The sequence below is a fragment of the Rhinatrema bivittatum genome, chromosome 7 (assembly GCF_901001135.1).
Source record: "Rhinatrema bivittatum chromosome 7, aRhiBiv1.1, whole genome shotgun sequence".
In the NCBI taxonomy this organism is placed as follows: domain Eukaryota; kingdom Metazoa; phylum Chordata; class Amphibia; order Gymnophiona; family Rhinatrematidae; genus Rhinatrema; species Rhinatrema bivittatum.
This window is the reverse complement of record NC_042621.1, coordinates 153,693,310-153,720,182: the sequence shown is the minus strand read 5'-3', so window position 1 is coordinate 153,720,182 and position 26,873 is coordinate 153,693,310. Positions and strand designations below refer to the sequence as shown.

The 26,873-nt window shown below is 41.5% G+C and overlaps 1 protein-coding gene across 1 annotated transcript in view; it reads right to left on the bottom strand.

Moving 5' to 3' along the window:
• Positions 1 to 26,873, bottom strand: part of PARG (poly(ADP-ribose) glycohydrolase) — a 511,630-nt gene that overhangs the window by 107,151 nt on the left and 377,606 nt on the right. Inside the window, exon 20 of the mRNA XM_029610698.1 lies at positions 22,066 to 22,174. Coding sequence (XP_029466558.1) covers positions 22,066 to 22,174 — 109 coding nt within the window. The remainder of the gene's footprint in view (positions 1 to 22,065; positions 22,175 to 26,873) is intronic.

The window sequence follows — 26,873 nt, the reverse complement described above, 5'->3', positions numbered from 1 at the left end:
AACAAAGTTCATAAATCTATATCCTGATAGAGAAAAGATGCAAATCCTGTTGATAAGACTGAATAGTTTTCTCTGACATCAAATGCAATGGAGTATGTGATTTAGTTTCCAAATTAAGCTGTCACAGGAGTTTTCCAAATTCATTTATTGTGTATTTCTTCCAGCTTTACTTCATTACTATGGGCAATAGAGCTAGGTGATAAATATCACTTTATTTTGGAAGCATAGGTTTTCTAAATTAAATTAGTCTTGAGCAGTGCAAATCATTGTCCTAAAGCATAACCTTAAAAAGTGGTACTTCCTTTTCATGTCATTCCAATCCACTTAGGCAAATACATATTTTACAACTAAAACACAGCAAGTTTGCTTACCTGTAAACAGGGCTCTCTGTAGATAGCAGGATAAATTAGCCATATGGGTGATGTCATCTGATTGTGCTGACGTGGACACAAATTGCGGTTTGGAAAAGACTTTACTTAGCATGCACAGGAATTTCAGTGTGCACTCACTGCTGCATGAGTCCTCTCAGTCTCTTTCAAAGCTTAAGCTTTGGCAAAGTTCTTGAGTGTCTAGGACGGCAGGCAGGAATTAAGTATGGCTAATTCATTCTGCTGACAATGGAGAATCCTATTTACAGATCAACAAACATGCTTTCTCCTCCAACGAGCTGGAAAGTATTAGCCATAACTCATGGAGTAAAGTGATATTGAAAAGCAACCTGGCCCCCATCAATAGAATGGACTACTGGGTGAACAGACTGCCTAGAACTACCTGTCCAAAGTTACTATCTCCTTGGGACATGCTGTCTAAACAGTGGTGGAACACGCAAGTGTGAAGAGACTACAAGCTAGTAACTGAAATGCCTTCAATAGAAGTGGCCCTGAGATGAGCCACTGAAGTTGCCATGGCTCTGATTTATGTGCCTATAATTCACAAGTCAGCCAGAGCATAACAGGGCATGATGTAGTCAACTAGCTAATTAGAAAGTTTGTTTGGAATATGCCTTTCCCAATCTATTGGGATCAAAGGACACAGCCGAGATGCTTTATGGAGAATATGATGAGTCCTCTGGATAATACACAAGGGCTTTCCTGTAGGTCAAAGAATGAAGAGCCCATTCTCCTTTGCACACATGCAGTCTTGGAAAAATGTAGAGAGCACAATAACTTGATTAATGTGGAATGCAGATACCAATTTTGGAAGGAATTTAAGGTGAGTTTGCAGAACCATCATTTTATTTAACAATTAAAGGTACGGGATAAAATGAAACCAGAGGCTGTAATTCATTTATTCTCCATGCCATGATGGCCATGAGAACCACCACTTTCCAGGTGAGAAACTTCCACACTTTGAAATGTCTGTATGCAATGCCAGAGGTCTAAGAAGTAAGATGGGAGAGTTAGAGTGTAAAGCAGTAAATTATGAGATTGACATAATTGGCATCACCTAGACCTGATGGAAGGAGGATAACCAATGGGACAGTGCTATATCAGGGTACAAATTATATCGCATTGATAGGGAGGATCAACTTGGTGGGGGTGTGGCACTTTTATGTCCGGGAGGGTATAGAGTCCAACAGGATAAAGATCATAAAGAGACTAAATGCTCAGTAGAATCTATATGGGTAGAAATCTCATGTGTGTTGGGTAAGTGTATAGTGATAGGAGTATACTACCGTCCACCTGGACAAAATGGTCAGACAGATGATGAAATGCTAAGAGAAATCAGGGAAGCTAACCAATCTGGAGATTTCAATTACCCCAATATTGACTGGGTAAATGTAACATCAGGACTTGCTAGAGACAAAGTTCCTGGATGTAATAAACGACTGCTTCATGGAGAAATTGGTTCAGAAACCAATGCGAGAGGAAGCTATTTTAGATGTAATTCTTAGTGGAACACAGGATTTGGTGAGAGAGGTAAAGGTGGTGGGGCCACTTGGCAATAGTGATCATAACAATCAAATTTAAACTAATAACTGGAAGGGTGACAATAAGTAAATTTACAGTTCTAACACTAAATTTTCAAAAGGGAAACTTTGATAAAATGAGGAAAATAGTTAGAAAAAACTGAAAGGTGCAGCTGCAAAGGTTAAAAATATTCAACAGGTATGGACATTGTTTAAAAATACAATCCTAGACACGCAGTCCAGATGTATTCCATGCATTAAGAAAGGTGGAAGGATCCATCAGAAGAAAATAGGCAAAAGCATAAGCATTGTCAAGTTAAGTGTAAACCATTAATAAGGCAGGTGAAGAGAGAATTTGAAATGAAGTTGGCCGTAGAGGCAAAAACTCATAATATAAACTTTTTAAAATATATCCAAAGCAAGAAACCTGTGAGGGAGCCTGCTGGACTGTTAGATGACCGAGGGGTTAAAGGGCTGTTAAGGGAAGATACAGCCATTGCAGAAAGACTAAATTAATTCTTTGCTTCTGTGTTTACTATTGAGGATGTTGGGGACATACCAATTCGAGATGGTTTTCAAGGCTGATGAGTCAGACGAACTGAACCAAACCACTGTGAACCTGGAAGATGTTGTAGGCCAGATTGACAAACTAAAGAGTAGCAAATCACCTGGACCGGATGTTATGCATCCCAGGGTACTGAAGGAATTAAAAAAATGAAATTTCTGATCTATTAGTTACAATTTGTAACCTATCATTAAAATCATCCATTGTACCTGAAGACTGGAGGGTGGCCAAAGTAACCTCAATATTTAAAAAAGGCTCCAGGGGCGATCCGGGAAACTATAGACCAGTGAGCCTGACTTCACTGCCAGGTAAAATAGTGGAAACTATTCTAAAGATCAAAATCATAGATCATATAGAAAGACATGGTTTAATGGAACACAGTCAACATGCATTTACCCAAGGGAAGTCTTGCCTAACAAATCTGCTTCTCTTTTTTGTAGGGGTTAATAAATATGTAGATAAAGGTGAACCGGTAGGTGCAGTGTATTTGGATTTTTAGAAGGCGTTTGACAAAGTCCCTCATGAAAGGCTTCTAAGAAAACTAAAAAGTCATGGTGATGTCCTTTTGTGGATTATAAACTGGTTAAAAGACAGGAAACAGAGAGTAGGATTAAATGGTCAATTTTCTCAGTGGAAAAGGGTAAACAGCGGAGTGCCTCAGGGATCTGTACTTTGACCGGTGCTTTTCAATACATTTATAAATGATTTGGAGAGGAATACGACAAGTGAGGTTATCAAATTTGCGGATGATACAAAATTATTCAGAGTAGTTAAATCACAAGTGGATTGTGATACATTGCAGGAGGAGCTTGCGAGACTGGAAGATTGGGCATCCAAATGGCAGTTGAAATTTAATGTGGACAAGTGCAAGGTGTTGCATATAGGGAAAAATAACCCTTGCTGTAGTTATATGATGTTAGGTTCCATATTAGGTGCTACCACCCAGGAAAAAGATCCAGGCATCATAGTGGATAATACTTTGAAATCGTCGGCTCAGTGTGCTGCAGCAGTCAAAAAAGTAAACAATGTTAGGAATCATCAGGATGAGAATGGTTAATAAAATGGAAAATGTCATACTGCCTCTGTATCACTCCATGGTGAGACCGCACCTTGAATACTGTGTACAATTCTGGTCGCCGCATCTCAAAAAAGATATAGTTGCGATGGAGAAGGTACAGAGAAGGGCAACCAAAATGATAAAGGGGATGGAACAGCTCCCCTATGAGGAAAGGCTGAAGAGGTTAGGGCTGTTCAGCTTGGAGAAGAGATGGCTGAGGGGGGATATGATAGAGGTCTTTAAGATCATGAGAGGTCTTGAATGAGTAGATGTGAATTGGTTATTTACACTTTCGGATAATAGAAGGACTAGGGGGCACTCCATAAAGTTAGCAAGTAGCACATTTAAGACTAATTGGAGAAAATTCTTTTTCACTCAACGCACAATTAAGCTGTGGAATTTGTTGCCAGAGGATGTGCTTAGTGATGTTAGTTTAGTTGGGTTTAGAAAAGGTTTGGATAAGTTCTTGGAGAAGTCCATTAACTGCTATTAATCAAATTGACTTAAGGAATGGCCTCTGCTATTACTGGCATCAGTAGCATGGGATCTTCTTGGTGATTGGGTACTTTCCAGGTTCTTGTGGCCTGGTTTGGCCTCTGTTGGAAACAGGATGCTGGGCTTGATGGACCCTTGTTCTGACCTAGCATGGCAATTTCTTATGTTCTTAAGTCCACCAAGTCAAAAGGTTCGACAGGTTTCATGAGTTGAGTTAGGATTACACGGAAGTCCAAAGGCTCTGGAAGTTTACTAACCAGAGGCTTAGAATGCTACAGTCCTTTCATGAATTTTGATGCCAAAGGGTGGAAAGAGATCAGGGCACCTTCCACTTTGATGAACTTTGACAGAAGACGAGAGGAAGAACAGATTCTGAAGCAAGTCCTTCAGGTTACAGGAGAAGGGATCCAGCTTTGAGATTATCTGGTTGAAGGCTTCTTGTTGGATATCAGCACATCCTCCACCTCTTTGGAAAGGAGTAAGGAAGAGACCTCTGTGTGTTCAATACCCAAGCCTTTAGTACCTCTATGGATTTCAACTGCATCATGTGTGCAGAGCTGGCCAAGGTAGCAACATGCTATAAAATACAATTTTGTAAACTGAATCACTTAAGAACTAACAATATCATATAATGTTATGCTAAGTATCATGTTTACTTTTTATTGTTTAAGGGATTTTTGAGGTATTTTTGGACATATTTTGTATGAATTTGCCGCTTTTCAAATTTCACCAGTATGCTGTTAAGTTCATATGTGATCTATGCTTCAGTGGTGATTTGGCTGTTTGAAGTATTCTTAGTCATTGATTGACAGAAATAAGCAGATCTGTTAAATACATTAATTTGGTTTGATTGGTGCTTTAAAAAAGAAATCTGTAGCATCAACTATCTTCTTTTTAAATTTGTCCTTCACAAACAGTGGAGCCATTTCATGCCAATTTATTCTTTTCATAACATGTCTTGAACATATTCCAGCCTTAAGAGTTTACAATAGAGAAAAGAAAATTATTCCTTAACTGCTAATTTTTGTTCCTGTAGTACCATGGATCATTCCAGACAGTGGGTTATGTCCCCCGTCCAGCAGATGGAGTCAGAACAAAATCTTCCAGGGGAGGACCTATATAACCACACCTCCCCTGCCTCAGTTCTCAGTAACTAGACTAGCAAAGCCAAGAAGAGAAGAGACAGAACCAGAGGGATCAAGTAACCGAAATTCAGCTGTCAAACTGACAGCAACTAGACTTGGAACCAAACTCTTAACTGTGAACTTGCGAACAGCACTGCGTGATAGAACAGACTCGCAGCACCAAGAAGTACAGAGTGAAAGATTGATAAGACAGGTAAGCAGGGATGTCCCACAAACAACCCCCAAACCGAGGGAGGGTGTCTGGAATGTTCCATGGTACTACAGGAACGAAAATTAGCAGGTAAGGAATAATTTTCTTTTCCCTGTATGTACCAGGATCATTCCAGACAGTGGGATGTACCAAAGCTTCCCCATCATGGGTGGGCTGCGAACAACCCTGCGCGTATGACCCTGTCTCCAAGCTGACCACCCGACGGCGCACGGACGTTCAGGCGATAATGTCTCGCAAAAGTATGGAGCAACTTCCAGGTGGCCGCCCTACAGATCTCCTGAGTGGAGACTGACGTTCTCTCCACCCAAGATGTGGCCTGGGCGCGAAGGGAATGAGCCTTAACCGCTAGCGGTGGAGACTTACCTGCTCCAAGATACGCCGCTATGATCGCTCCCTTCAGCCAGCGAGCAATGGATTGCTTGGAGGCCATGCAACCATTCCTGGGACCCGACCAAAGGACAAACAAATGATCGGAAAGCCGGAAATCATTCGTGACCTCCAGATAGTGCATCAAAGAACGCCGTACATCTAGTCTGCGCAGGTCACCCGACTCAGAGGAGGAAAATGAGGGGAGATCCACCGATTGGTTGAGATGGAAAGCCGAGACCACCTTAGGGAGGAACGATGGTACGGTACGCAGGGAAACTCTGCCAGGTGTAAATCGAAGGTATGGCTCACGGCAGGATAGCGCCTGCAGCTCGGAGATCCGCAGCGCCGAGCTGATCGCAACCAGAAAGATGGTCTTGAGAGTGACGTCCTTGATGGTGGCTGTACTCAGAGGCTCGAAGGGTGAACCGCAGAGAGCACGAAGTTCCAGGTTCAGATTCCATGAGGGACAAGGCGGACGAATCGGAGGCTTCAAGTGTCTCACTCCTTTGAGGAAATGTAGGACATCCGGATGTGAAGACAGGAACTCCTTGTTTCCACTATGAAGGAAGGCCCCCAAGGCCGCCACCTGAACCCGGAGTGAATTATAGGCGAGACCCAAATCCAGACCGGCCTGTAGGAAGGAGAGGACCTGTGCCACCGAGGCCTGCGTTGGCGGAATCGCACGCGATCTGCACCACTCCTCAAAAATCTTCCATACCCTGACATAGGTGACAGAAGTGGACGTCTTACATGCTTTCAGAGAGGGAGAGCAACCAACCCAACGGGGCTGAGAGCCGTTCCCCTGCCTAAAGAAGTCCTCTAGACTGTGATCTTACTCTTTATATTATTTTTTTTTTATTTTTTTTACTTGATCCCCCAGAAAAGGAGCCTTAAGCTAAAGCGCTGGGGACCACCGTGTCCCCTGCTCACATCTGCTGGAGTCAGAATGATACTGAGAATTGAGGCAGGGGAGGTGTGCTTATATAGGTCCTCCCCTGGAAGATTTTGTTCTGACTCAATCTGCTGGACGGGGGACATAACCCACCGTCTGGAATGATCCTGGTACGTAAAGGGAATGCTTTAATTTGTTACCTGTTCATAACTGAGATTTATTTTATTTATTTTAAATTTTTATATACCGGAATTCCTGTATGCAATACAAATCAGTCCGGTTTACAAGTAACGAAAGAGGTTGCCCTGGTCTGGGAAGTTAGACCTGGGTTTTTTTACATAGAACATGGAACAATAACAATAAACCATTGAACATTATTACAAATAACATAGAGTGTAACAATAGCGTTTAACAGATTTAACCTTTTTTACAAGGAACTTTAGTAGCGAATATGGTCTGCAGTAGACGGTTATATAAAGGTGAATAATGACTGTTAGAATTGTGAATAAGCAATTACGGTATGAAAATTAAGTGGCAAGGTGTTGGTGATACCCTGCAATGGTTGGATCTGAAAGTCAGGAGGAGGTGCCTATTGGAAAGCTTGCCTGAAGAGCCAGGTTTTTAACCTTTTTTTGAACTCTAGTAGATTGGATTCGAGTCGAAGGTCTGGTGGGAGCGCATTCCATTGGTGTGGTCCCGCAGTGGAGAGTGCTCTTTTTCTTAGTGTTGATTTGGCAGGAGCTGCGGCTAATGTGCCTTTGTAGGCGCTTCTGATGGGTCTGGAAGATAAGTGTGGACGAAGTTGGGTTTGTAGAGATATAGGTGCGACGTTATGAATTGCTTTATGAATGATGGTTAATGTTTTATAAAGGATTCTCTGTTTGATGGGTAGCCAGTGGAGGTTGCTCAAGATGGGGGTAATATGGTCTCTTCTCTTCGTGTTAGTTAGGATTCTGGCTGCGGCATTTTGTACTATCTGTAGGGGTTTGATGCTGTTGGAGGGGAGGCCAAGTAAGATTGAGTTGCAGTAATCAAGTTTCGAAAAAATAATGGATTGAAGTACGAGGCGAAAGTCATTGAAGTGAAGGAGTGGCTTTAGTTTCTTTAGGACCTGTAGTTTAAAGAAGCAGTCCCTGGTGGTTGTGTTTATGAATTTTTTTAGGTTAAGTTGATTGTCCAGCCATGCTCCTAGATTCCTGACGTCAGCAGAGAGCTCAATGTTTAAAGATGTGGTTTGTGTCAGGTTAGGTGTGTGGGTGTTCGGGTTGTGTGAAATCAGTAGCAACTCTGTTTTGCTGGAGTTTAGAATCAGGTTCAGGCTGGAGAGTACTTGTTTAATTGGTTGAAGACAATTCTCCCAGTAGGCGAAGGTTTTTTGAATAGATTCTGTGATAGGGATGAGGATCTGGATGTCGTCTGCATAGAGGTAATGAGTAAGTTTAAGCTGTGATAGCAGATGGCAGAGGGGGAGGAGGTAGACGTTGAACAGGGTGGGAGAGAGGGAAGAACCTTGAGGTACACCTTGGTCTGATAGGATGGGGTTAGAATCCTTGTTATTAATTCTGACCTGGTAAAACCTGTTTGATAGGAATGATTTGAACCAACTGAGAGCTGTGCCTTTAATTCCTATGTTTGATAGTTGTTCCAAGAGTTGTGAGTGATTTACCGTGTCGAACGCTGAGGATAGGTCTAGTAGGACCAGTAAGAATGATTGTTTTTTCTCCAGGTTCAAAAGTAAATTATCAGTGAGAGAAAGCAAAAGAGACTCTGTGCTTAGTGATTTTCGAAAACCATATTGTGCAGGGGAGAGAATGTTGTATTCCTCGAGATAATCGGAAAGTTGTTTGTTTACGGCTTTTTCCATCAATTTGGAGATCAGGGGCAGGTTTGCAATGGGTCTGAAGTTAGCTGGGTCCGTTAGTGATGCATTTGGTTTTTTTCAGTAGGGGTTTGATGATTGCAAGTTTTAGTTGGTTAGGAACTGTGCCCATGGCCAAAGAGGTGTTGATGATTTCTGCAATAGGTTTTGCGACGGTGTTAGGGATGGCAGTGAGCAGATTGGTAGGGAGTGGGTCCGATGGATGTGCAGATGGTTTAATTTTTTTAAGTAAATTTTCAATCTCCATGGCGGATGTGGGCTCGAATGACTTTAGTCTAGAATTCAGAGTGGGTTGGTATGAGCTATGAGGTATTGGTAGAGTTTGATGGGTTGTGAGGGAGCTAGTGAGGTTTGAGATTTTTGTTTTGAAGTAGGTGGCTAATTCGTTGGCCTTGCTGAGCGCTAGTTGGTCTGGAATGGATGGTGGTGTCGGTTTGGTGAGAGATGATACGTAAGAGAATAACGCTTTAGAGTCGAAGATGAAGTTATGAATTCTTTTTGCATAGAAGTCCTTTTTTGTTTTGTGTATGGCGTTTCTATAGGTGTTGAGTGTGGCTTTGTAGTCCAGTCTGGATGTGGGTGTAGGGTTGATTCTCCAGCTTTGTTCTTTGTTTCGTAATTTTTGTTTTAGGGCTTTGAGTTCCGGGGTGAACCATGGTTTTCTGTTGTCTCGTGCCGATTGGATTACTTTTGAGGAGGTTGGACAGAGTTGATCCGCTATTTTGTTCGTGAGTTTGATCCATGAGGTGGTGGCTGTGTTGGCGTCTGAGAGGTCTATTTGTTTGAGATCTTTGGAGCAGTGTTCTGAGAGTAACTCCAGAGAGCATGGTTTCCTGAAATGAATGGTGGTTTTGGAGATGTTTGGAGGTGGTGAGTTTTTCATTTTGAGGGTTGTGTCTATGATCTGATGGTCTGACCAGGGGATTGGTGTGCAGGTGGGATTGGTATGGATGGACCAGCTATCGTTGATAAATATGAGGTCTAATGTATGACCTGCTTTGTGGGTGGGCCCGCTGATTATTTGTGAGAATCCAAGATGACTGAGGGAGGAAAGGAAGGTTTCGCAGTTAGTAGATTGAGGGATGGAGTCCACGTGAATGTTGAAGTCTCCCAGTATGATGGTTGGTTTGTCTGAGTTTAGGTGTTTGGCTATTATCTCTATTAGAGGGGAGGGGTTAGCCTCTAGAGTTCCTGGTGTGGCGTAGATGAGGAAAATTTGTAGATGTTGAGATTTGAATATGGAGCATTCAAGATTTGAAGTGGCGTAAGATAGTTGTAGGGTTATGCCCAGTTGTTTTTTTGCAGCAAGTAGAATTCCTCCTCCTTTCTTTTTTGGTCTGGGTATTGAGAAGAGGTCGAAGGATTGTGTAGGTAATTGGTTGGTTAATGATATGTCCGTGGGTTTTAACCAAGTTTCTGTTATTGCACATATGTCAGGGTTGTTGTCAATGAGGTAATCATTGAGAAGGTGCATTTTTTTGGAAAGTGACTGTGCATTGAATAAGGTTAAAGTGAATAATGAGAGGCCTAGAAGTTGTGTAATGGGAGATGTCATGATGTTGATGAGTCTTTGTTGTCTGGGTGTCTGAATGGGGTCTGGTGGAGAGTTATTTCTGGGTTTTCTCTTGAGTATGGGGATGGAGTGGCAGTGTGTCATTGTATGCTGATTTGCTAGTGTTATAACAGGAAGGTCTGTGACCGGTTATGTTCAGAATCTGCTAGGATGGATGCTGGAATAGCTGGAGTGGATGTTGGAACCTGTGGAGTGGATGCTGGAACTACTGGAGTGGATGCTGGACTGCTGGTGTGGATGCTGGAACTACTGGAGTGGATGCTGGAACCTGTGGAGTGGATGCTGGAATAGCTGGAGTGGATGCTGGAACCTGTGGAGTGGATGCTGGAACTACTGGAGTGGATGCTGGAAAGCAGGAGTAGATGTTGTGAGGGCTGGATAGCATGCTGATTTGTCTTGGTGGACTCTGGTGAGATTGTAAAGGGTGCAGTATTTTGGCTGGAAAGGAATGGTAGAGATGTTTGGAAGTGGTTGGTGCGTGCTGGCTTTATTCGTTCCGAGAAATCCGTTTGTCCATGGTCATTGGCATTTGTATAAGTTATATTTTCCTCTGAGGATGGGGATAGTGGCTTCCTCGGGGCTGAGACGAAGGAGCGTGACAAAGGCGCTCCTTAGGCGCGCGGCGCCGGGCTTAATCGAATTTAAAGCCCCTCTGGGCTGGTTCCTATTGGAGGTTGGCTTCGGCGGTTCGCGATTGGCTGCGGTAGGTTGTTAGAGGCGGGTCTATCTCCCTCTATTCAGTGCGGATGGAACGGCGTCTGGCCGGCGCGGCAGGCCTCGTGGTCGCCCACGGACTCAGCGGGGGGAAGGGAGAGGTTGACTGGCCTTACCCTGATGGGTCTGTGGCGCCGACCGCGCAGGCCCTCCCTCGATCCCGAGAGCGTTCGTTCTCCCTGAAAGCGCCGCTGCAGTAGGAGTTTGCCGGGCAGAAGAGGCAGGATTTGAGCGCGGCTGGATTTTTAAATGCCCTCTGTGCCGTTCGCGATTGGCTGCGGTAGGTTGCTAGAGGCGGGTCTATCTCCCTCTATTCAGTGCGGATGGAACGGCGTCTGGCCGGCGCGGCAGGCCTCGTGGTCGCCCACGGACTCAGCGGGGGGAAGGGAGAGGTTGACTGGCCTTACCCCTTACTTGAGATAGCTCAAGTGACTTGAACATAAGAACATAAGAAATCGCCATGCTGGGTCAGACCAAGGGTTCATCAAGCCCAGCATCCTGTTCCAACAGAGGCCAAACCAGGCCACAAGAACCTGGCAATTACCCAAACACTAAGAAGATCCCATGCTACTGATGCAATTAATAGCAGTGGCTATTCCCTAAGTCAACTTGATTAATAGCAGTTAATGGACTTCTCCTCCAAGAACTTATCCAAACCTTTTTTTAACCCAGCTACGCTAATTGCACTAACCACATCCTCTGGCAACAAATTCCAGAGCTTTATTGTGTGTTGGGTGAAAAAGAATTTTCTCAGATTAGTTTTAAATGTGCTACTTGCTAACTTCATGGAATGCCCCCTAGTCCTCCTATTATTCGAAAGTGTAAATAACCGAGTCACATCTACTCGTTCATGACCTCTCATGATCTTAAAAACCTCTATCATATCTCCCCCTCAGCCGTCTCTTCTCCAGCAGCCCAAGGTCCAAAAGTTTGTTCCATGAATTCTGAATTTTCATGGAGATTTTTTTCAACACTTGAGACTATATCTAATGTAACCAGAAAAAAATAGATTGCCAAGAGTAATAGCACATTCTTGCAAAATTTCCAACATAGCTCTTAGTAACAGTATGGGATCATTTGGGGTTCTGACAGCTACGTATAAACACGGGATAGGAGTTGGGTTGTGGCAGGGTCCAGACCTGGCTTTTTGCATGGGACTTCTAGTTCTGAAGATCCCTTAGGTATGGCACAATTATGTGTCCCATTAAAGGGAGCAGAGTTACACAATCCCAGCAGTCTGCACAGGACCAGGGAGTTTCTTGGTGGCTATCACCCCACTCACTACCTCTGTGGTTTTTAATGCCTGGTGAAGATTTGTGAACACAAGGGCCAGGTAGATTGAGTTGCTCCAATGGGCTCCTGTCCTAGGTTATGTCTGACTTCCTTAGGAAGGATGGTAGCACCAACAATGCCTAACAGCAGCAAAAAATAATCTGTCACTGGTAGGTGCATGAATATTGCGAAGGTGATTGATTCAACCAAGGAAAGGGAGAGGCTATTGACAACAAAGCACAGTTCTACAGTATTTAACACAGTGCTGTGTTCAGCCTCAGGAGACTTCCCTTCCAACTACCTCGGGGATCCTTGCACAACTGAGCAGTGGAGGCATGACAGTAGAAGTGAAATAACTTACCGTATTTTTCGCTCCATAAGACGCACTTTTTTCCCCTCAAAAGTGGGGGGAAAATGTATATGCGTCTTATGGAGCGAATATAAAAAAAAAAACAAAACTAAAAATCTAACAAAACCCCCCCACCCTCCTGACTCCCCCAAGACCTGCCAAAAGTCCCTGGTGGTCCAGCAGGGGTCCAGGAGCGGTCCGGAAGCAATCTCCTGGGCTTGGGCCGTCCGCTGCCAGTAATCAAAATGGCACTGACGGCCCTTTGCCCTTACTATGTCACTGGGACCGACCAATGGCAGCGGTAGTCCCTGTGACATAGTAAGGGCAAAGGACCGTCGGCGCCATTTTGATTACTGGCAGCCGACGGCCCTTTGCCCTTACTATGTCACAGGGGCTACTGCTGCCATTGGTCGGCCCCAGTGACATGGTAAGGGCAAAGGGCCGTCGGCGCCATTTTGTTTACTGGCAGCCGACGGCCCAAGCCCAGGAGATCGCTCCCAGACCGCTCCTGGACCCCTGCTGGACCACCAGGAACTTTTGGTAGGTCTTGGAGGGGGGGGGGTCAGGAGGGTGGGGGTTGTAGTAAAGTAAGTTGGCAGGTCTTGGAGGTGGGTCAGGAGGGTGGGGGGTTGTTAATTAATTTAAAGGGTTGGGATGGGGGGGTTTTTTTTTGGGGGGGGGGGTTCCCAGAGAAAGAAAAGTTTTCTGATCTGGGGAGTGGACCGAAATGGCCCTCCCCAGACTCGAAAACAAAATGGGGAGAAAAAAAAAAAAGTTAGCACTCCCCTAATTTGCTCCATAAGACGCACAGACGCCCAGGAACAGAGCCGGTTTAGCACAAAATTTTTTTTTTTTTTTTATTTCCCCCCTCTGAATCCTAGGTGCGTCTTATGGTCAGGTGCGTCTTATGGAGCGAAAAATACAGTACTTCTTAGTTATATAAAAGCTACAGTACACAGTATTTCAAAACCTGTAAAGCCACAATAAAAACAGTCAAGTTGTATTAAAGTATACTAGGCTTTTGTTATCCAACAGAATTTATAAACTAACACAAATTTATCAACTGAATGGGCAAAACTGACATCCATTTGAGCTACCATAAACTTGTGGCTTATTTGTGTTGCCTGTAAATTCTAACAAATTGTTTACATCTGGCCAGTGAATAGTGGATACTAAACACTGAAAAAACTACAGATATGAGTAATGTGACTGGTGAGCAGTATGATGATCTGCCTCTGGACTGCAGCAAGCCTATAACAGTACTGCTTTCTTAACCAATCATTATATACAAGAAAGCTAAAAGGGTGACCAAAATATCCGTCACCAACATCCAAAACACATTGTTAGACAAAAGCATCTACTTAAAATAATAAAGAAAACAAGATTCTTTTAAAATTCATAAATAAGAAAAGAAAAATTATTTCCTTTTCTTCTGCAGCACAATCTTGCCAGTTTACAAGAAAGGGTCTTATAATGATCTGTGTGTGAGACAAACAATTCAATCTAGCTAACTTTTTGGGACAACTGATGTGGGGAAATAGGTTGGGAGAATGTTTTGGGACAGAAAAGGGCCCAATATTAGTAAAGTTTTGTGTTTTGTTTTTTTTTATAATTTTTGAGTTTAGTTATGCACTGAGAAACTGGCCTCATAAAATCATGTTACTCCTGGGGAAATTTGGCATCACTAAGCAACACAGATTATGCACAGAACTTCCCCCTTACACAGGATTTTCAATTCTTGCATAGACAAGAAAATAAGCACAAACAGGCCAATGCAATAAAGTACACTCAGCAGGGCTGGCGTGACCAGGCAGTCATGGCTCCACCAGGGTATGAGAGGTGCCAATTTACAAAATGTGAAAGAAACAGCAGCCATGAAACAGTTTCAATTAATTATTACTCTCAAACCATGATTAAATTGTATTTTGACAAAAAGTATGTAGAATTTTAAAATACTGTCTGCAGAATTCCCCAGGTGAATCAATCTAGTGTACCTGTCTGTGACCCCTTAACGTTTGAATTATTCATCCCATTTCATTCAAATTTCTGCCAGATACCAGAGAGCCCCCTATGACCTCAGCTCACATCACATGTGCCTGCAGGCTCCACAACATTCAAAACTGCTGTTTTTTTTTCTTTCTTGTAGAGAAACAGGTGAATTTAGTTGATATCTCAAGGAGGTCAGAGCACATTCTGATGTCATCGAGCATTTTAAAAGCTCTCCTGCTACTGGCTGGCAGAGTATTCTGAAAGTTGCCCTACTAGTTAGTAGTCATAATATGCAAATTTATATACCATGGAAGGAAACTAGCACCATGAAATGTTCTCACTTTTTTTTTTTTTTTCAAAATGATTCATTGCTAGCTCAAGGGATGCCACTGCCATGGTACAAAATATCAGATTATATATGCATATACATAACCTGGTAAATCCAAATTTCCTTCACCTGAGAACTTCCATTATCTGAAAAAGAATTCATGGGCTTCGGTGCAAGTTCCATTACCTGGAAAAACGTCCATTATCTAAAATTCTTATATCAGAAATTTGCATTATCTGGAACTATCATTATCCCGAAACACCCATTATCAGGAATAAGCCTTGTCCCCACCATTCTGGATTAAAAAGGTGCTCAATTGCAATTCTACATTTCTATATGAAAAATAAATATATAAATAAATAAATACATACAAAAAATGTGTTACATTATGGGGTAATTTTCAAAAGTTTTATGCATGGAAATGAGCTTTTAAAATTACTCCTAGGGTTTTACACATAACAGTATGTGAGGGAGTGATTTTGCATGCACTTCTGTGCTTACTTCAGAGCAGCATTCCCGGACGGGATGTGTGTTGAAAAGCACTAAAAGTGGTTGAGACAATATTATGCAAACTTGCTGAGACACTTATGAATGGATTTCTCTTGGGCTTCCCATTTTAGTTTTTGCTTTAGATATCATAGGAAACTATGAAATTCAACTTGTTTCACTGCTCAATGGGGTAGATTTTCAAACCGCGCGATTTGGCGTACTTTTGCTGGCGCATCAGGCGCAAGCAAAAGTATGCGGGATTTTAGTAGATACGCGCGTAGCCGCGCGTATCTGCTAAAATCCTGGATCGGCGCGCGCAAGGCTATCAATTCCGTATTGCCGGCGCGCGCCGAGCCGCGCAGCCTACCCCCGTTCCCTCCGAGGCCGCTCCGAAATCGGAGCGGCCTCAGAGGGAACTTTCTTTTGCCCTCCCCTCACCTTCCCCTCCCTTCCCCTACCTAACCCACCCGCCCGGCCCGGTCTAAACCCCCCCCTTACCTTTGTCGGGGGATTTACGCCTCCCGGAGGGAGACGTAAATCCCCGCGTGCCAGCGGGCCACTAGCGCGCCTTGACGCGACCTGGGGGCGGGTCTGGAGGGCGCGGCCACGCCCCCGGACCGCCCCGGGCCGTAGCCACGCCCCTGGAACGCTCCCGACATGCCCCAAAAATGCCGCGCAGTTCGGGCCCGCCCCCGACGCCCCCCTCAGAAAACCCCGGGACTTACGCGAGTCCCGGGGCTCTGCGCGCGCCGGTAGGCCTATGTAAAATAAGCTCACCGGCGCGCAGGGCCCTGCTCGCCTAAATCCGCCTGGATTTGGGCGGATTTAGGCGAGCAGGGCTCTTAAAATCCGCCCCAATATGTTTACAAATTTTCATGAATTAAGCTTTTTTTTTTTTTTAAATTAGAAAAGACAATTTATAATTATCCCCATTCCCAGGATGAGCTTGCCCAGATAATACAGGTCTTCTTGTAGTCTACTGGCAGGAGGGCTAATCTTGGTATTGCTCTTTGGATGGCAGGAGATACCCCTGCAGCATCCGCAGTCCCTCCGTTCCAGCCTCAGCGCCCAAGTGCACCATTCCTTCATTGCAACTCAGCCCCACCAGATAGCGCACTCAAACATGGATCTCATTTGCTGTGGCATGCAACTTGCCTCCTCAAAAGTGTTTCTGATGATCCCAATACTAGCCTCTGAAAAATATTATCAAACCTAAAATGATCTTCAACTACAGCAGCATATCTAGATGTAGACTACATAAATCGCTTTGCAAGCTGTGCATCATATTCTGAAAAGAAAAAAAAATGCTAGAACTTTGTTTGTGAAACAATAAAAAAAAAGGATGTAATGGATTTTATAACTGAAGGGACAGGGTGCTCAAATAAGAGATGTCTGATTTAAAGCTTCTAATTGGAATAACCAATATTAAAATACTTTTAAAACTCCCTATGAAGAAAGAAGGTGGTAATGAATTAGCTGGATGGTGGGCACCAGCTCCATTATCTCTGACATACATGGTCAAATATTTGCAAGGATCCTGAGCTCTCCTCAGTAATCTACAAAATAAAAAAAATGTGATGTTATGTACTAGTTATAAAAAACAAAAAAAGGAAGCTTAATAAAAGTGATGCTTAACATCTACTGCTTCTTCTGTACAGCATTTTGTAATCAATATATCCAAATGAGTAAAAGAATCAATTCTATTTAGTACATACAGTCTGGAAAAATTCCTTAACAAAGTTTACATATCTGAAGTTAACAAAAGCCGGTTCTAAGCTATGATCCAGACACATTTGTGACAGTGCCAGATTTAAAATTTGTGTGCCCATAGGCACTGGGGGTGGGGGGAGTGGGGCAGTCAGAGATGAACAGAGTGTGAGAAGGGGGAAGGATTTCCCTATCCTCAGAAATCACTGGAGGGCATGGCAGCACAAGAAGAGTCCTTTTCCCCCTCACCTTGCCTCCAGAGACCCTTGGGGGCCTGCTGCTGTCCTTTTTTGTGGGGCGGCAGCAGCAGCAGCAGCAACTTGAACATAAGAGCGGAGCCAGCAGGAAGGGTAGGGGTTACCACAGGGCCTGCAACATGTCCTGGCTCATAGGACCCATGCTGAGAATAGGACAAAGGTGGAAGGCCTGGCTCTCCAGCATTTATCCAAATTTGGCACCACTGGCCATTGCCTATATTGCTTTTGTCTAAATCCAGGCCTGGTTTGTATCTAGTTAAATCTTTTCTAGGTGCTATTGCCCCAGTCACTGCAGTTGAACAAATGGAACAGTAGTGTGAGGACTCCAAGGCATTTTAACAGAATATACTCTTGATTTCTTTTCTGCTTTCTTAGAAGAGTGATGGTGTTCTCTGAAATAGATGCTTAGAGACAACATCTGTAGAGAAAGCTTTTTATTTAAGTGCTATAAAATAATATAAGGCGGCCTTAGAGAGACTGGCAGAGTGCCATGCCAAGCACCAGCATAGAACTCCCTCTCTCAAATGATTTTACAGATAAGATATTATATAAAACATAAAAACATAAGAATTGCCATACTGGGTCAGACCAAGGGTCCATCAAGCCCAGTATTCTGTTTCCAACAATGGTGAATCCAAGTCACAAGTACCTGCCAAGTACCCAATCATTAAATAAATCTCAAGCTACTATTGCTCAGTTTATGAATTTTTTCTCTCGGAACTTATCTAAACCTTTTTCAAACCCAGTTACACTAACTACTATATACTACAGTTATACTAACTACAGAGGCAATATGACATTCATCCTTTTATTTGCCATTCCCTTCCTAATAATTCCTAACATTGTTTGCTTTTTTGACCGCCACAGCACACTGAGTCGACGATTTCAATGTATTATCCACTATGACGCCTAGATCTCTTTCCTGGGTGGTAACTCCGAAGATAGAACCTAACATTGTATAACTACAGCAGGGGTTATTTTTCCCTAAGTGCATCACTTTGCACTTGTCCACATTAAATTTCATCTGTCATTTGGAAGCCCAATCTTCCAGTCTCGCAAGGTCCTCTTGCAATTCATCACAATCTGCCCGAGATTTAACTACTCTGCATAATTTTGTGTCATCCGCAAATCTGATCACCTCACTCGTCGTACCCTTTTTCAGATCATTTATAAATATAGAATTTACAATTGTATTTTTCCAACCCTTAAACTAGGTTACATAATTGTCAAAATTTCTGATTGGCTTTCTACTATAGACAATTAATCTGAATGGACATGTGGTAATTTGCTCTCGCTTTCCATGCTAATTAATCCTTGTTTTGTATGTAATTGTCTTCTTGGGGATTTGCAGCATTAGCATGGCCTTGTTCTATTCTAAAAAAGTTTCTATAACCTTGTGGTCCACATTTTCTGTTAATGTAGCATCTCTATCTAATTTACAGCATCTATTTGTCTAGCAAAACAAGTACAAGGTTGAAGCACAAATGTCATGTATTAATGCTATATTTGCTAGTAACTACAAAGCTACCTATATAGCAAAAACTTAGAACCAGAATTAGGACTTCTTGTGTGACATGTCAAAAAGTTTCACTGCCTTTTCATTGCTCTTTATGACAACATATCTGCAATAGAGACTAAGGGACAACAAGAGTGATAATCTGTATTATTTTTACAAGGTCATCAATTCACAAGATAAATGACAATTATAATATCCCTTCTCATAAGAGCTTACAATCCAAGCTTAAGCACAGGAATGTTAAGTGACATCATAGCCAGAGTCAAATGATGCAGTTTCCATTTTGCACTCTAACCACTATGCTACAAGGCCAACAAGGATCTGAATTTAGATATTTTTTCATCTGATCACCAGGTCAATGAGCTGCCAAAGCTTAGTAACCCACATGAATCAGCAGTGTCCTAAGTACAAACTAAATACAAAGGTTCCCATGCTGCCTGTGACCTAGCTCCTTAACCTATGCCGTCAACAAACGTGCCCCAGTTTGAACTCTTTCTTTTCTAGAAATCCCTGAAGCTGTGTTGCAGCTTTACCTATCATTGCTGGCTGTGGGTCTTCATCAGGATCTGCTCAATATCTTGTCTATTTAACTATTTAGCCTATTTTTTCAGCCCCAATCCTATTGTTCTGGTGTGAGCTATGACCCTTAACCCCAAAGTCCTCATGGAGTGCTGGATAACTAAGTCAGTGTACATTCAATTTTCAATTACCAGACACAAAATATTTTGGTCCTAGGCCACTACTAATTTAAACTTTGACAGGGATGCTAAAAGATCTCTGCATGAAAGTATTAGCTTAGAATTCATCATCAAAACATTCAAGTCCAGCCTTTTGAAGTCTGCTTAGCCATATGACTGAAGCAAACACAAAGAGGCTCATGTACTAAGGTGCAGAAAACTCTGCAAATGGTGCTTTATGCGCTAAATCATGACATAGTAGGAGGTCTTTGCAATAATGTGCATTATTTCACCATATAGTGAGAAAAGCGTCACTTGCAAAATTTTCCATGTTTGCAAATAGAAAGATTTCTTGCAGTCTGCTACATGCAAAATTTATATTCAAAGTAAAAAATTAATAAGCTACCGTGAACTTTTAGCAATTTAACTTTCTAATTAAAGTATATTCACGCTGTTAATGTAAAAACATGAGGCATTTTATTTAGTACCACTTTATTTTATTTTATTTATTTAAAAACTTTTCTATACCGTCGTTTAGTAGTGCACAATAGACTTAGTAGTGCACAATAGACTTTTAAGCAATAAACCCTAATGGACTTTGCAAAAAAATGAGGGCCTTTAAAATAGGCAAGGCAATAATGGACAGTAAATATCTGAGAGGAGATTATTTTTAAAATTTGTCAATTTTCATTGTGAAGGATTTTAACAAAGTTAGGTTTCCTGAAGTCTAGGACCCTCACTTTTGAATGAACCTTCATTTCCTGTGCTCTAATATTGAACTACATCATCCTGTAATCACTGGATCCCAGATGATTGCTCATTACAACATCAGAAACACTGCCTCCATTGGAAAGCATCAGGTCTAGCATCACCCCCTCCTGCAGCCAGGATATCCCAATCAACAGATTGAAATCATCTAGCAATAGTACCACTCCTTTCATAGCAATTTTGTGAATATCCTCCATTAAATCTCTATTTCTTCTGATTGCTTTAGAGGTCTATATAGTACACTAATATAAACAGATGTTCCACTCCCTCGTTCCAGATCAACCCACACCTCCTTTCCTCGTAAGTCCTGCAATTCTGTTGCTTTAATATATATATATATATATATATATATATATATATTATTAGTGCCATTCCTCCTCCCTTTCCTTCCTACTCAGTCCCTTCCTGAATCAAGCTTCCCATATTCCTAAATACCATTACCATCATCATGAGAAAGTTTACCACAAAACAAAATCTTTTGAACTTTATGTCTTATGACCCACCCTGCTAAACACACAATAGTAAAATTAGTATAGCAAACATCACAGGAACCTCTTATATACAACTGCACTTAGATATTTAAATAAAATACAAGTATACTATTTCTGGTGATTTGGTTTGCTGTCACATGTCTTCAATGAACAAAATAATATATATTTCAAATAAAAATAAGAGTGCACAGACAGAAGAATTAAAGATCCAATACTCAATGGCAGAGCCCTTTACTAGAAATGGTCAACTCTTATGTTATGCTGGAAAAAATGACATTCCTTTTCTCAGTTGCACACACTGCAGTACAATAACAATCTTTTCAGTCAGAGTAATCAGGCTATCCATATTCCTTTCAAGGACAAACTGGTTATTAAGTGAAATCTTGGAGGAAGGTCCATTCACATTGATCTCTACAAAAGGTGCTTCTGATACAATTTAGCTTTTACTATCTATTAATTAACCACAAAAAATAAGTAATTAGGAAACAAGTGTGCCAATCATAAAATAAATAAATAAAATATTTTATAGTGGGTGGTGTTTTAACATATTACTGCACCAGACAGAATAACCTAATTATTTAACAAACTTATTCTATCTAATTATCTTCGTGGAAAGGTGATTTGTTTACATTTGTGGACCTCCTAATAAAATATTTTTCAGATAATTAATAAGAAATATTTTTTCAACTACTGTTTCTCTTTGAGAGGATTGTTTCACACTGGCTGTGGGGTATATTATGGTGGACCAAATCAGGACATGCCTATCCCCCAACTCTTCTGCTTTAGGATAAAGTCCAAAAGGACCATGACAAGAAGCTTTTGCATGTTTCCTATCTTTTCATAAATTATTGCTCAACTGGTGCTTTACCCTGCTATAGGTTCCTAAACTGGCACTGATCAAGGAATAAAACATATCTTAACTAAATTACTTCAACAGCGGTATGCATGCAAGTCAGTTTTATTCTGCAGGTACATATCTAAACATGTGCCTATTCAGCACTAATGCAGAGGTGCTAAATAGGCTAAGAATGAATTTCGAAATGAGTGCTACATAAAGCAGGAATACATTCCTAAACATATCAGTACAATTGCAATGACTATGATCCTCAAGCAGCAATGCATATCTAAACAAGTGTTAGCCATTTAACAGAATTTGACTGTATTTATATTTTTGCTCTGGTGTATGAAAAATCGCTATTCTTCATTCAGGGTGGCTCCATTGTATTCCAAGCTCTTTATTTTAAACTCATAGATGAACAACATGAACTGCCACGAGAACTAGCAAGATGTCTCCTTGATAGGATAGGTGACAGATTAAGAATTATTGAAATGCCTATGTCAAAACTTAATTAAATTGCTGTAAATAAATGACATGCCCAGGATGGCAAAAACAGTTTAAGAGAAGTTACTAGCCTTGTTGAGCTCTCTTCTTATTTTATCTGGTGCAAACTGATCAAAGTAACGTCGAAAGTGGAATGCATCAATAGCAACGATTTCTGTGGTGCGCCTCTGCCATTCATCCCTGCATTGTAACAAGATCGAGACAGTGAAATTAACTGGGGGCAATAGTGCTTGTGTAAATAAGACCTGAAATGAGCTCATGTATTACTAATGGTAAGAGAGCAGAATTAATTACAAAAAAGGTTACAATGATGTAATGCATACAGAACCACAGGAATAAAAAAGGAGACCAAACATAAGGTGTAATGGGCAAAAGGAACAATTTCTTTTTTACATTTACGAATTCCAACATAAAAGGAAACTTTTACTCAAATACAATTGTTTCTATAATTTTGCAATAATGGAACAAATGACCAGTGCCCTCTGCTTGCATAATTCTGTGGTGACATTACAATTTGACAAAACATAATACATTGTCAAGAAAGTGGTTCCATAAACTCTTATTCAAGCATTATAAGTGTGTAATGTGCTCTTATAACTCCCAAAATTCCCAATAACTGCAGAAGTGGTTGGTTTACCATTCATCAACTGAAGCAGGCTAGTGAACAAATATTAAAATATTAAAATGTCCAAGAGTGTAGTTGAATGTCCTAAAATGCTTTATATCATCAAACCTCTAATGTTTGCCTGATGCTTATCATACTAGTTTTATTAACTGATTTAAATTACAATTAATCTCTGCATGGGAATCTTTCTTATTGAGTAAGATCTATCTTCTACTTTGGGCAAGGGAACTGTGAAGCACAGCAGGCACCAAAAGGCCTACAAGATGAGAATTAAGAACTTAAAGATGTGCACTCTAGAGGGAGGGGAGAAAGGGAGATATGAAAGACATTCAGAGGATTCACAAGTATAAATAATACACAAGACGACAACTTTTAAAAAAATAAATAAATAAAAAAGAGGAAAGGAATTTCTAGAAATTTCTTTCCTCTGAAAAATGTTTGTTTCTTGAGAGGCATTTGAATGTCATGATAGGCTCAAAGGAGGTAAGAGTCAGTAATAACATTAGAAAATATTACTTCACGAGGTGGTGGGAAAAAAAAAAAAAAAAGAAATAGGCACAGAAAAATCCTAGTTGCAAAGGAAGACAAATTAACTAGGGCCTACAGTAATGTAATAGGAATTTAATTGGGCAGAGTAAATGGTCCATACAGATCTTATCTTATGATATTAGAGGCTGACCAAAGAGTTAAAAAAAAAAAAAAAACCTACACTACAAAACTTCTGTGTGTAAAGAAATGTGCTAAACAATTCAGAGATAAAAATGTCCCAAGCAGACCAGAATACCTTGTTTGCAGTATGAGGAAAAAAATGCAACACACTCTCCTGTTTATTTACGTTGTTCATAAATTTTGCAGGACAGAAGCCTGAATGATTGCTAGAGAAAATACGGTCACTAATGTCGATACCTGTGATTTTTACAGACACCTTGCAACATATGTAAAATCTCAAACGCTGTAGTAACATGAATTCCTACAGATGCTTCTTGGCTCAACTTTGAAAAACTTAACGAAGTATGCAGCAAGGCAAAGCAATCATGGAAGCCTTTGCTGGCAATGCCCCTACCCTTCCCTGCTAGTTTCAGTCTTATTTTCCACTTAAAATTGCAATTAACCCTTTCAGACCTCTGTAGAGAAATTCCTACATAAATGACCAAGAAGCAGCTTCACAAATGTTTTCAATGGAAGTGGCCCTGAAATGGGCCACTGAAGTCACATCATAGCTCTGACTTGATGAGCTTCGACAGTTTGTAATCTGAAAGCCAGCCAGCTTGTAACAATGTGCGATATAGTCCACTTATCAATTAGACAGTCTGTTTAACAACTGCCCTTCTGAACTTCATGGGATAAAGGACATAAACAGCTAAGAAGATGGACAGTGATGTGGAGACTTCTTTAAGTTATGCTAGGGCTCTGAAGAACCTGTTCTTTGTGTGCATGTGGTCTTGGAAATAAAGTTGGCAGCACAATAGTTTTTATAATGTGTAAAGCTCACACAACTTTGAGGTGAATTCTGGGTGAGTACCAAAAATACTTTGTAGTTTAAAAAAAAATTTGCCCATATAGCAAATATGAAACCAGAGCTTGTAACTCACTCAATTCTTTCTGCTGAAGTGATGGCTACAAGAAATAAAACACTTTCCAGGTGAGAGACTAAGTCCATTAATTCAAGAAGTTCAAAGCGAGTTTTCATAAATTGAACTACATGGAGGTCCCAAGGCACAAGGTTTACTTTTTTTTTTTTTTTTAATGAATTTGGATCCTAAAGCATATATAGATATCGGAGTCCCTTCCACCTGTTGATACACCATAATGACACCTTCGCTGAAGAGATGCTGAAGCCCAAGGACAAGAGGAAGAATACATATGAATTGGCAGGTATGCTTTGAGTAGACCTGTGCTCCAATCAGGAGCTGATCTGAAGCTGCTTGGGAGCACAATACAGAATTTCTCAATCTTCCTGTTGTCCTCTGAGGCAAACAAGTCTCACTGCCAGTGTTCCCAGTGACTCCTTGATCCATGTACATATACAGCTGCAGAATTCTGCTAAGAGTCTGCCAACATATTCTGGATTCCTAGTAGGTACGTAGAAAAGTGTTGTAATGACCAGCCTATAATCAGAGGACTTCCTCACAGAGGTGTATGACCCGTGCTCCCTTGCTTGTTCACAGAGAACATGGGTACTTGGGTTGTCCATCTGGATCAAGATTTTTTTTTCCCGAGAGAAGTTAAGAGTAAACTCAGAGCATAATGGATGGATCACAGATCCAGAAGGATGATTTGCAGATGACAATCCATGGGAGACCATGACCCATAGGTGTATGCAGCAGTGATGTGCTTTCCCTATCCACTGGTGAAGGTGTAGATAGGTCACTTGATTTGCTATATCAATGTTATCATCCATCTGGGGGCCAACGACCTTGCCAAACATGGTATCCTTGCAGTATAGAAAGATTTCTGAAACTAGGGATGAAGATTAGACACATGGCAAAGATCATTGTCTTTCATTAACTTCAATGTTTGACTCAAAGCATGGTGTAAATAGTAGTTTTGGTTTCATTGGTGGATGGGGCAGTGTATGGAACAGTAAAAGGTTATACCGTAAGGAAGGTCTACATCTGTCCTTGGCTGGAAAAAAGATGCTAAGTGAGAAATTCAAAACATATACTATGAGGCATTTAAAGTAGAAGGCAGGGTGGCAGGAGGTGGCCAATGAAATTGCCATGCCACCCCCAAGCAAGATAGGAATTGAGAGAAGAAAACAACAAAGTAAATCAGCTCAAAATAGCAGAAAAGGTGACTAAGAAGAGCAGCAATCCTAGAGAGATGAACTGGAAAGCTAGGACTACAAATGCTCGTAGGCTGGGTAATAAAATCCCAAATCTGCAGGCCTTAATGGTGGAAGCAGACTTGGACATAGTTGCTGTTACAGAGACCTAGCTCACTGAGTCTCATGATTGGGATATGGCCATACCGAGCTATAACTTATTAAGGAAAGACAGAGAGGTCAGAAAAGAGGGCGGAGTAGCTCTTTATGTCAAAAATAATATCCAAACAACTGAACTGCAAGGAAGGTGGGGTAGAGAAGAAGCATTATGGGCCATCCTAAAACCAGATGATGGAGCACCCATTTTTACTGGAGTGGTTTACATGCCTCCGACTCACAGAAGAACTAGACAGATATCTGTTGAAGACATTCAAAAGTTGGGAAAGAAGGGAGAAGTGTTGATTGTTGGAGATTTTTATCTGCCAGACGGAATCTACCAGAAGTAGAGAGATAGTGGATGCCCTTCAAGGGGCTCTGCTCAAACAAATGGTAATGGAACCCACAAGCGAAGGCGTTATAATTGACCTAGTGCTCACTTTTGGGGATAATGTCTCTAATGTCCGGGTGGATACCCAACTGAGCACTAGTGATCATCAAAAGGTATGGTTGATATTGCAAATAGGATACAGAGAAGTCACACAAAGATGTGAGTTTTGAATTTAAAAAATACGGACTTTGTTGAAATGGGGATGTACCTGGAGGTAGAACTAGAAGACTGGGAGAAAATGAGAGAGGCAGAACAACAGTGGGCCAAACGAAAAGGAGCAATTACAAAGGCAACAAATCTATATGTTAGAAAAGTAAACAAAGTAAAAGAAGTAAGAAAACAATCTGGTTCTCAAAGGACGTGGCTCATAAAATAAAGGCAAAAAAAGCAGCGTTCAAGAAATGTAAAGGATCTCAAAAAGAGGAAACCAGGGAAGAAAATCTGGTGAAACTGAGGGAGACGAAGAAAGAAATCAAGAAAGCAAAATGTCAGGCAGAAGAAAGGATTGCCAAAGATGTAAAGCGAGGTGACAAAATATTTTTCAGATATATCAGAGAAAAGAGAAAGGTCCAAACTAGCCTAGTGAAACTGAAAGGTGACAAAGATCAATGTGTGGAGAGACACGAAGAAATGGACGAAATACTAAACAAATACTTCAGTTCAGTGTTTATTAAAGAAGACCCAGGAGAAGGACTGTCACTAGTTGAGAAGACCGTGGATGGAGGTGGAGAAGACAATACTCCGTTTACAGAACAGAATGTATGGGAAGAGTTAGGAAAATTGAAAGTGGACAAGGCCAAGGGGTCGGATGAGATACACCCCAGGATACTGAGAGAGCTCAGAGATATGCTGGCAAGTCCGCTGAAGGAACTGTTCAATGGATCCCTAGTAACGGGAGTCGTGCTGGTCCCACTTCACAAGAGTGGGAGCAGAGAGGAGGCTG